The 11,356-nt window shown below is 40.1% G+C and overlaps 1 protein-coding gene across 1 annotated transcript; it reads left to right on the top strand.

The window, feature by feature from the left end:
• Positions 1-2,943: 2,943 nt before the first annotated feature.
• Positions 2,944-6,598, top strand: LOC118794644 (granulocyte colony-stimulating factor-like). The gene is made up of 5 exons (XM_036552896.1): positions 2,944-2,959; positions 3,520-3,704; positions 5,721-5,831; positions 6,156-6,296; positions 6,410-6,598. The coding sequence occupies exons 1-5, from the start codon at positions 2,944-2,946 to the stop codon at positions 6,596-6,598; spliced, it is 642 nt and encodes a 213-aa protein (XP_036408789.1).
• Positions 6,599-11,356: the final 4,758 nt, after the last annotated feature.

Raw genomic sequence — 11,356 nt, 5'->3', positions numbered from 1 at the left:
GACCTAAATTGTGTAGTGAGCACAAAGGGGTATCAACACATTAGGAGACCTCTGCTGTGATGGCAACATGAAGTCCTTTGGAAAACAGGACTTCCTAAACACCAGTTAAAAGCATGCACAAATCCAGAGTCTGTTAAAAGATCCTGGCCTTGCCCCTCCTCAAAAAGATACCCCCAAACATATAGTATACTAAATAAATACTGTGTATTGTATTGTATGCTTTTCTGGACAAAAGTCCAGAAAAGCATCCACACCCAAATCCCTTTGGGAGGCTGACCTCAATACCTCCTTTACAGAGGAAATGATTTGCTGAAATGTCAGGAGTTTAAGACTAAGTGAGGCGGCTATATATGAGAGACTGTCCCTCAAACAGATTAAACACAAATATGTTATGAAGTGGGGAAAATACCTCTGCTACATGAATGGTCCCTAAATGATGCTCTTAAATTAGGATTAGAGTTGTGAACAATATTTTCAATGCGTGTGGTGGCTGCCTGAATTGCTTAGAATTCATTGTCTCATTGTCTCATTCCTGGAAAAACTCAATAGTGACTACTATGTTTCTCGGGACTGCTTTTCAAAGCAACTAGTTAGCCCAATAATCAGATGATCAACAGGATGTAATTATCAGTGAATCAGCACAGGATATGTGAATCTTCGATTAAAAAAAAAACCCTTTATACATTGCAACATGCATGACCTAAGACCTATACGCACAGTAGTCTGAGCATTTCAAAAGAGAAGTCAGATTATTTTGACTCCTGATGTCATTGTGCCAGGGTCATGTATGAAGGTGAACTCCACAGAAATAATTTAGCAATCAGAATATTCTGATGTGATCACAAGCGTAATTTTTGAACTATGACTGGTGTTTAGAATCTAAAGAATGAACACCATGGCTTGTGTCAGACTTATGAATCTCAGGGTTTTTTCCCCCTATTCAGCAACATAAGTTTTCCTCATTATTTGACATCAAACTTACATTTAGTAAAATCACATTGGGAAACGCTTCTTCCTTACCTTTAGTGGGAAGCACCTGGTCAAAGCACAAATGTCTGTTAAATGCTGGCTCAGATTTGCAGGCAAAGAGAACACCTGTAACACATGTCTTTGTTTACATAGTACTAAAAACTACTTTATTTGTCAATGGCAATGACATAGTCAGCTATCTTGGAATCCACAGAGTATACAAATATTAATAAATAAATCAATAATCAAAATATTAATACATAAATCAATAATCAAAATATGAATACATAAATCAATAATCAATGTGCTTTGCTCATATAAATGTAACATTGCATAGTTTTCAGTTATTACAATCCCTGAGAAGATATTTTCTCTTTTACAGATTCATTTTAATGTCTGCCAAAACAATGGGAAATCATCATTTCATTTTGTTTCTTTTTGTTTGTGATATATTTATCATTTTCATTGCAAGTTGAAGCTCCACAGAAGATCCTCACAGTGCATGTTATCATTAGGCTGTTTCAGTGTTACCACTTAATGGACAAGGTGCTGGAATTTAAGTTTTCACACTGTTTGCTAGAAGTTTGTCTATGCCTTTCCCTTTATTTTAATCCCTTTGGAATCACCACTTGTACATTACCCTTGCCTCTCCACTGCATCCTCCACATGTGCACAAGAGCACTGAAGTGCAATGGATGGATTCCTCTCATAAACTCCAGCCACTTTTTTGCACCCTAGTCTCACAGTGCACCAGATGGAGGTATCTGAACTGGGTAAACTGCGATTGCCTCACAAGTTGCCATAGGTTGTTAATGAGTGGCAAGACAAGGGGGCCCTGGCCAATGTAATCTCCCTTCAGACTGACTGCCAAAACTAGCTGAGCCGCTCAGGAGCCCCTTGGGTTTTACAATTTTTAAAGGGATAAATAAAGGGAATGAAAGACATTATTTCAAACAGAGCTCTGTCAGTGGAGCAAGAGGGCACATGAGGATGTTAGTTAAAGGTAAATTTCTCACTGACACTTGGAGGTATATATTAACACCAGTCCAATCAATTATTTACCAGGATTTGTAGTTGAAGCAGAGACGTCTGGAGTGCTAAAGTGATTGACACAGTTCTAGATACGCTCTAGACACAGACAAAATTATGAGTCTAGACAGACTTATTGTAGACTTTCTTAACTTATCCTTTAGAGGGGTGTCATCATTAGATACAGTCCCTTATCAAGGAAAATAGCATTACCCCTCATCTCTGGCTTCTTCATTAGAAAGAAGATGGGTCCCTGGGTGGCTTGTAGCCACAGCCTCTAGATATACAGTGGCTATAAAAAGTCTACACACCCTCATGAAATTGCAGGTTTTTGAAATGTAAAGAGAAAAATAACGACGTAAATGTCAGACTTTTTTATTTAAAATGTTCCTAATAATTGACTATATGTTTTTTTTTTGTTCGTTTGTTGGAAGATCACATTACAGATGGAAAAAGTCTGACATTTACATTGTTGTTATTTCTGTCTTTACATTTCAAAAACCTGCAATATGATAAGGATGTGTAGACTTTTTATATCCACTGTAATGAAAGCAGAAAACCAATTAATTTGATCCTTTGAAAAATCCCTGTTCAATTTCATATTATAAGTGAACATGCCTTAAAATACACCTTTAAGTACCTTTTTGCTGTTAACTACACTATTACAAAAAGTGTCACTTCTGTTCTGTCTGATTTTTTTTTCTTTTTTTTTTTTGCTCCTCCTCTAGGGGTGGGAAAGGGAGTGCTGCATGTACATGTGCTAAATTTGAAGATAGAATGAGTAAGATTTCATCAGCACCAATTTCCACTTTTGTGAAAATAGGAATTTCCGGCCTTGATTCATTGAACATATAAATACTTAACAAAACTCCTTTCCCCATCAGACATTCCACATTGTTTCATATTATACCTAACCTCCATACAGACACCCTAGACTCAGCCAGAATGAACACCTTCAACAGTAAGTGACCTTCTTTTTCATTTCAAACTCAGCATAAACTGTTAATATCCCTCATTGTTTAGGTTTAGGTTTGTTTTTTTATCTTTCTTAACGAAGCATTTTCTGGAGTCATACGGGAGAACGGAGGTAAAATAGTTGACAGGATGCCTAACACTTCAGAGGACTAATTAAAGAGACAATTAAAGACAGCACCCTGCGCTGACCAGGCAATTCTCCCACAGCCTGCAAATTAATTTACTGAAAACGGAGGACCAAATTCAAGGGGCAAACGTTTAAAGTTGAAAACTAGGTGCAGGTAAAAGCGCTCTAAGAATGGGAGTATGCAGTGTTTGAGACTCGGAGAGTTTCTGCGGAGTGCGCCCTGGTCTTTGGCAGCCAGTCAATAAGATTGTGTCCCAGCAGCCCAAGTTATGCGTGATTTATGCCTGTAACTAGACCCACAGCGATAACGCTGTAACTTGCCAAACTGCATTCCTTCACGGTCCCGCAATAGGAAATCTATGCTTTTGTGTGGCTAGCTGTGTGGCTGGTGTGATAACAGTTTCAATTCCCTCCGGCAGTTATATTTCTGCACAGCACCCTGTATTTGCTCGCAAGTTCGGCGCCGCTTCCAGAGTATTCCGGGGAGCTTGGACTTTTCATGGAGGACCCAGAGTTTCACAGAGCCATGGAGCGCAGCAAGAGTCTGGTCAACAAGCTCCTGAGCGAAATACCCGCAGTGCACAAGTCATGCGTCAGTTCAGAGGTGAGTTGCTGGTTTATTAGAAGTTCGTATCTATAAGACAACATGACCCGTAATGTCTCTCGCGTTAATGCTTTGTTCAGGCTAGACAGATGGGAAGGTTCACTTCTCATGGGCTCATGATTTGAGTCCTACGTCTGTCTCGTTGGTTGGAAATCGATCAGCCCAACTGGAGGGAACACTGTGACAATACACTACGCTTGTTAGCCTTGAGTTCTGAGCTGGAGAACTGGAGAAATGTTCCCGGAGCTAATTCTTTCAGTGACGCATCTGTAATTTTGCCACCAACAAATAGGTAACATTTTAGAAACTAGTACGTTTGTTTTAAAGTACTGCATATTCAGTATAGGCTAGTAGTTAAATTAATGTACAGCTGTATAATGTATCTGGGTACCATAGTATGTATGACACTTCAGTAAAAAAATCAATCAACCATACAAATCCTCAAATGTTGTAAGTGATCATATATTACACCTGGTTAATGCGTAACAGGATGTTAATGAAAAACGCGCAATTATTTCTCTTTAACTGTGATGTAGTGCTATAATTGGTTTTCGATAGGGGTCAAGGAGTATAATAAAATCAACTGCGTGCATTACATGGCTGCTGGGGACAAGCAGCTGACACTGAAATACAAGCCAGAATTTAAAATGAGCTTGAGACGAGGCTGAAGTTGGCTTCCTGTTCGCGGCGTCTTATTGCATTTGTAAAATTCGATTGGTTTAAAATCAAGCATCTGCATAAGAAACTAATTCAGCCTTGAACTTGTTTCGTATGGAGATGCTTTGTTTTCTGTGATAAACCTATCGAATTTTACTGCATAGAAAGAAGTACTGTGTTTTGAAACGCACACAGAAAGCATAGTTTTAGGAACTGGCAATATAAGAGCGATTTGGCAATGGGTCATTTGTGTTGATGTGCGCCTTACACACTCTTGCGTTACGCACTCAAGTCAGTAATTTCAGTACATTTTAGTGGTTAATGTCAGGCCAGATATTAATCAGCTTGTATATGAACGCATCTATTTTGTCTACTAGGAAAAGTTGTATTTTATCCGGAACAACATGATTTTTCCAGTCTAAATGGGTATCAAGCCAGACGTATGCAGCCATTTCGTCCTGACATAGGCATTTTCAGTGTGTATACAGGGTTAATTCACGTAAAGACACTTAATTATGAACTTCAACTTCAAGACACCTTTATTATCTATCTCTACAAAAATGCAGAAAATGGCAAGTTACACGTATGCATTGCAAAAATAACCCTTCCCTTCGAACAATTGATACCAACATGAAGTCATGGTGCTCAGTCGGGTTTTATATTGATAATTTAATTGCTAAACATGCTAATTTCTTTTCAGCATGTTTGGGATTGATTTACTCTCATAAATGTCTTACACGCTGAACTCGCCATTTAATGATGCCTTAAAAGAGTCATACAACTGTCGAAATGTGTATCCGTTCAGTTTGACAGGCAGTAGCAGGCAAAATTAAAAACACCTGAGGCCAGCCAAAAAAGAACAGCCAAACCGCATTTCTGCTGCCATACAAATAAACAAGCACAAATCTTCTGCTGTGATCATCTAGAGTTTTACGGAGGGAGCACAGCTTTCCCACAGCTTTTCCTTCGCTCCAGAAAACAGTTAAAATGTGAAAATGTAAAAATCACAATATGAAATTTTTTTCTGAAATTAATAAGGCCAGTTCAGTAAGTCCAGACTTTGACAGTTAGCCATGTTCAGATAATTGCACTTGGAGCTCATGGAGTATTCCGGCTGTGCTCATTCTACAGCAACATGTTGATTTTATTTCAGTGATCAGTCGTCCTGCTGTTGGCTAATTGGTCTTTACACTGAATGTGCTTTACTGCCTCTCTGCATACTTTGTAGACATGTCTGTTCATATCTGACCTGAATTTCCATCGATGCTATGCTGATTGAGCTGAAATGAGCATGCTGCTGTCCTGGAGTGGATCCATCTATGTCCTTCCTCTAACCTTACCTTCCCCTGCTTCTTGCAGGCCTTGACCCTTGACCCATCTGGCGACCAGAAGAACCTTCAGTACATGGTGACGTCCCTGGGCATCCCCCCTGCTCCCGTTCTTAGGGCCCTGTCTGCTGACTTCACCATGGTGAATACCACTGTGTGGTGGGGGGGGGGGGGGGGGGGTTGGTGTTTTTGTGTGTATTGCAAAGGGAATCGCCTCAAGACCAGCTCAACCACATGCTTTCCATAACCATCCAAGTGGCAGAATTTGCTTTTGTTCTTTGCTAAAATATTCTTCTTATATGTGCTTACAGTCTGTGTTGCCTGGGTGTAGGGCAAATTACATATGCTTTCTGTGAAATCTCTGTTACCTGTTGTCCTTGTAAGAAAAATATACAATCACAGTCAAATCACTTGTAGAAATGGTGTTATTGTCTGTGTGTAACTGGCTGTGTGGTGCCATCTTCAGGAAATGTGCCTGAACCGCATGTCCGAGGGGCTGCATCTGTACCAGAACCTGCTGAGCGTGGTCCATGACCGCATTTCCACCCCAGAGAAGGTGACCGAGCTCCTGGCTGATATCAGGGACTTGCTGGCTCAGGTGCAAAAGGTAAGGAGAACTTTCTCATTTCGGAGGGGGCTTTTTAAGTAAACTGAAGCAAACTGGAAAACTGGGTACGGCACCTGAGGAGTAACGGTCCACATGTGGCTTCGGTTTTCCAGATGCGAGAACTGGGCCAGCTGGAGAGCGGAGTTCAGTACGGAGGCTCTGGCCTGGGCGCCCGCCTCACTGGCGATTACGAGGTGCAGGTGGCCACGCACGTCACCCTCACGCACCTGCGAGCCTTCGCCCAGGACCTGTTCCGCAGCCTGCGCAACGTGGCCCGCTCCAAGCCTGGCCTGAGGGGCTGAGCTGGCCTGCGCCTCGGCTGCTCTGAAGAAGCCAGACCCAGGGGGGTGAGGGGAGTGGGGGGAAGCTGAGTCAGGGTTCAGGAGACAGAAAGGTAAAAAGCAGCCAAAGCCGGAGGCAGCGGCAGCACACACAACTTCCTGTTTGTTTTCAACATGGGGTCTTGCCCCACTGCGGGGGGAACCAAAGAGACCTCCAGCTGGCAGCCAGTCACAGCTGCCCCCTGCAAGACCCCCCCCACCTTTGTCTCTCAGAGAGATTAATTTCTTCAGACAAATCTCGGGATTTTATAAGCACCTCACCATGTCGCATGGTGTTGACATTTTACAGGTTTTCATGGTTTATTTAAATTATTTATTAACTTATTTGCTAATTTATATATTTATTGAATTGTTGGTTGGTTATTTGTAATGTATCCTTCTGAGTCATTTCCTTGAGCACATAAGACATTTCATCACTTGAAAGGAAGTTCCCTCTTCTACCTACTATTGGGTAATATATCCTGCTGAGTCACATTGGTTGTATTTAACCATGACTCATGCAAACTCACTAATGCCAACAGTTGTCAAGGCTATTAAATTGATTGACAGAGATCAAGTTATTTAAATTGCAAGTAGTGGTGATAGCTTTCATATAACAGTGAAACAGAACAGGCATTGTGATATGGCCTGACAGGAGTGTATTAGGTGTTTCACAAAGTATTGCATTTCAAAACAGTGTTGATTCTTAGTATAAATCAATAATTTATTCATAGTATAAATCAACAACAATGTTTCTGACCTCTGTGTGCGACTTATTTGAACTCATTGCATTTCAGACAGCAGCTCATCAGTATTATCTGATAAGGTGGTGAAAATCATGCTAATGCTTTAGATTACTTTAAATTCTTAATCATAGGAAAGACTATTCAACAGAGGCTGAAAATTATTTTAAATATCATCTTAGTTTTTTATTGTTTTTCAGCTGCATGTAATAGCCTAACCAAAAATGTGTGAAGTCTGGTGTATTTAATTGGTGAAAGTTGCATTTAGTGGAGATGCTCTATATGATGCAAAAGAAATCAAGCATCTAGTAATTTTGGTAGTAATAACATCTGGTAATCTATCAGTAATTACACTGGTACAGTATATTACTTATTTAAATCCGTTTTCAGAACTAATCTGGATGAAGGTTTGGTTGAAATGCAGATAAACTGAAAATCCTGTATAATTTTGTCCTTGTCAAAGGACAGAATATCTGTTAGAAGTCACTGGTCCTTGAATGTTGATTTTCATGTAGCAGTGATGAATGTAAAGTCCTGTGGACAAGGTAGGAACCTGTCAGTAGCATCTACTGTGAACTGGAGGGGATTATATTTTTGCACTGTCTGGTAATATGGTGTGAAGCGAATGGAAAATCATTATACCATGTTACAATATACACCTATTTGTTTTCATTGTTTTTATATGTTGTTGTTTTATATTCTTGAAGGAAATATAATAATAAAATTCAGCCTGCTTAATATTTAACACCTAATAGATCTCATTGTCAAATTAAAAAATATGTATATTTATACTTTTTTAACCTGTGCTCGTTGTTTTTCACCTGTGCTCACAGTTTTGGTATAATAAATAAATCAACCTGAAACAAACGTTGCTGTCCTTGCCATTCTTACTCATTTTGTTATGCCTTTGCAGTGTGAACCTACCATTACAGCATACTCTTTCATAGGCATTCCACGTGCTCCACATCCTAGGCTAATTAATAAGAACAGAATGAGACTTGTCTCCTCACAACTTAAACATTTCATACCAGCAACCAGTCACTAAATGTACTCTGTAATCTAGATGTTGTCTGACAAAGGCATTTCAACTAACATAGAATTCTACTAGAATTCTATCTTTCTCACCTTTAGCCCTCACCCTGAATTCTATCCTGGGGCCAAGTTCACTGCTTCTCCAGTCAGTTATTTCTTCAGAGGAGTACTTGCACTGATACAACTGTAAATATTACAATGCTGATGGCAAAATATTCTTTAAATGGGAAATTACACATTCACATTTTATCAATGGAATGAATGTATGTATACATCTATCCATGAATACCTTTTTCAGTGTTTATTACTGGGAAATACTTTTGTGTGTGTGCACGCACATGTCTGTGCTAGCTGTCTTCCTGATTGGGTGTACAGGAATTTTGATTAATAAAATTTGACATGAATGAAAGTTCAGGGAACAGACCATGCCCATTTCCCACTTTCACAGTCTGACTGGACTGTCTCATGATATATGTGACATAGGGCATTATAAGGCACGAAGGCATTAGTGGTCAGCCTGTTAGCTTCAGGTCTCCTACACAGTGAGGCAGGGAGGAAAACGCTATTATGAGCCTGCAGGAGCATCTATCACCATCGCATGACAATATGAGTATGCAATAACTTTTAATCTGCATGTGAGACCGTGTTACATAGCATATTATCACAAATAGCAAATAACAAGGTAATTATCATCTATAATGTTAGGGATATGGCCCCACATACTCCTCACGCACACACACGCTTTTGTTTTAGGTTTTATTTGGCATGTACTGCAGCGTGTTTACGCATCTTACGGCAGCCTCTCCTTCAGGTACGCATAAAAGGGTGAACTGCTGACCAGAAACGTGGGATGACAATAAAACGTCGTGGCAATTTTGAACTTGGTAGCTTGGTTGGATGTTGTCTGGACGGGGAGAATTACAACGATTCTATTGTTTTCGAAAGCTGGACGCAGACATAAAGCGGTTTGTATTGGGGTCCACCACAACCAAAGCACCGGTTGTTTGTGTCACCAGGACTCGCAAGGCGAGGCGCTCAAGGGGTCACCTGTTCGCCGTCGTTTCGTTCGACTATCGCTGCCGTGCCATCGTTTTAAATAAAACTAAACAAATTAATCTTAACAGAACAATCCACCACTGTGTCCCCGGGAGGCTGTGGAGGCCAGAATCAGTAGGTGCACTCTTGCTGCCGTGGACTGTAGGGATGGTAAAATTCACCGATTCGCATCGGTGCACCGGCATAAAAATTCACGATGCGATTGCCCCGATTAAAAAAGTGTGCACATTTGCAATTTGGGGATGATACAATTTGGGATGAACTCGGGATGCATCGTTTCTAACATCTTTGCATCGGTAAAATCCGATTTATTTATATATAATTATTAGTAGAGGTCCTCTGCCTTTATTTTTTAGAAATGTGACCAATAATTTTCTATTTAGATTCCTCCTCCCTAAACTGTTTCTCGAGCGGGCTGTCTCCCCACTGCTATCAGTTGCCAATTCTCAAGTCTCTCGGCCAAGTCTCGCGCGAGTTGGAGGCGTGTCTAGACGAGTCACAGATTATCATGGACGAGGAAGAGCTACACGTTCCACCGAATTGCTACAAATCAAATATTTTGCGACACTTTTTCAAGAGAAACTGATTAAATGAGATAGTTACTGAGTTGCAATACTAGAGAAACAAATATGTGGAGTAAAAATGGCATTTTTTTAGTTAATTTATGATTTGCTGTCTGCTTAAGAAGAACCAACGAAAAAATAAAACTATCTGTACCGTATTGAATTGCATAGCATCACATTCTTTTGCATCGCATCGTATCGCGTTGAATCGCATTGTGTTGAATCAAATCGTGTCGAATGAGTAGGTGCTTCATTTGTATCTTTAATGTATCGGATGGTTGGCAATATCGAGATGTGTATCGAAGTGTATCTCACTGATGGAGATGCACATCCCTAGTGGACTGGGAGGTCTGCCAGTTTTCTTGCTTGCTTTGTTTTTCTATACACATAGCCTATCACACAATTAAGTTACGCTTGCTACTTCCTTTACAGCCATTTTTATCCGTTTTTCGAGTCCAGAGAAGGGTCGTAACAGTACCTTGATAATTTTGTACTACGATTTTTTTGTTGCAATATACTGTATATAGTGTGTATATAGTATCTATAGTAGCTATATGCATGACAGGTGGTAGTCACTGCACCGCAGAGTACTTGTCATGAATTTATTCCTATTTAGATAGCCAATTGTGTTGAGAAGGACATGCTCCTTACTTTATGTGATAGTAGGAGCAGAAAACTAAGGGACTGTGAGTGATGTTTGGAGCGCACATTGCAATTTTAGGCCTGATTGACCTCTGTAATTTTCCTTTGAGAGTTTGCAACAGCATTGCCAAATTATTTGCGAAATTTGGCGCATGCACTGAACCTGGACTTAGCACCTGATATTGTGTATTGTCATGTACTCTTAGTCACAATAATTGCTCTTTCAAGCACGTCATGAGCTGATGAACATCAAGCAGTCTTCGATTTTTCTCAGTGTTGTGTAGTGCTGGGTTTCATGAGCGATGAGAGACTGCCAACAACCAAGAAAAGAGACCAATTTGATAACGTAATCTGTTAACAAAACAGTATTTTACTGTAAGTACTTATTCGATTCGAAATTTCCGAAACACTGGAGAAAAAAAGAGTAGACGAGGAAAGATACAAAAGAATTGCAAGCATAAAGCCAAAAAACCTCTGCCAAGGGAGTGAGTGTTTATTCAGTCTTCCACAAATTAATCAGCTAATTTTATAAACAAAGGAACCATGAGAATTGGAAACAAATTGCTCAGTAGTTTGACAGAAACATTTTTTTTCATCCTGGTGTTATAGCAAAGCTATGTATCCTTATATGGCATCAGCATTAAGTGGATGGAACTATACTGTATGCTTGTGTGGTGTGGAAGCCCTTGACTCACCCGATTCTT

The sequence above is a fragment of the Megalops cyprinoides genome, chromosome 19, assembly GCF_013368585.1.
Source record: "Megalops cyprinoides isolate fMegCyp1 chromosome 19, fMegCyp1.pri, whole genome shotgun sequence".
NCBI lineage: Eukaryota > Metazoa > Chordata > Actinopteri > Elopiformes > Megalopidae > Megalops > Megalops cyprinoides.
Note: the sequence above shows the minus strand (reverse complement) of the source record. Positions and strands in the feature narration are given on the sequence as shown.

What these genes read in the sequence shown, in the direction of transcription:
- LOC118794644 (XM_036552896.1), top strand. An exon ending in TGTCTGCTGACTTCACCATG is followed by an intron (nt 5,832 to 6,155) that starts GTGAATACCACT and finishes TGCCATCTTCAG; the next exon opens with GAAATGTGCCTGAACCGCAT. An exon ending in TGCTGGCTCAGGTGCAAAAG is followed by an intron (nt 6,297 to 6,409) that starts GTAAGGAGAACT and finishes TCGGTTTTCCAG; the next exon opens with ATGCGAGAACTGGGCCAGCT.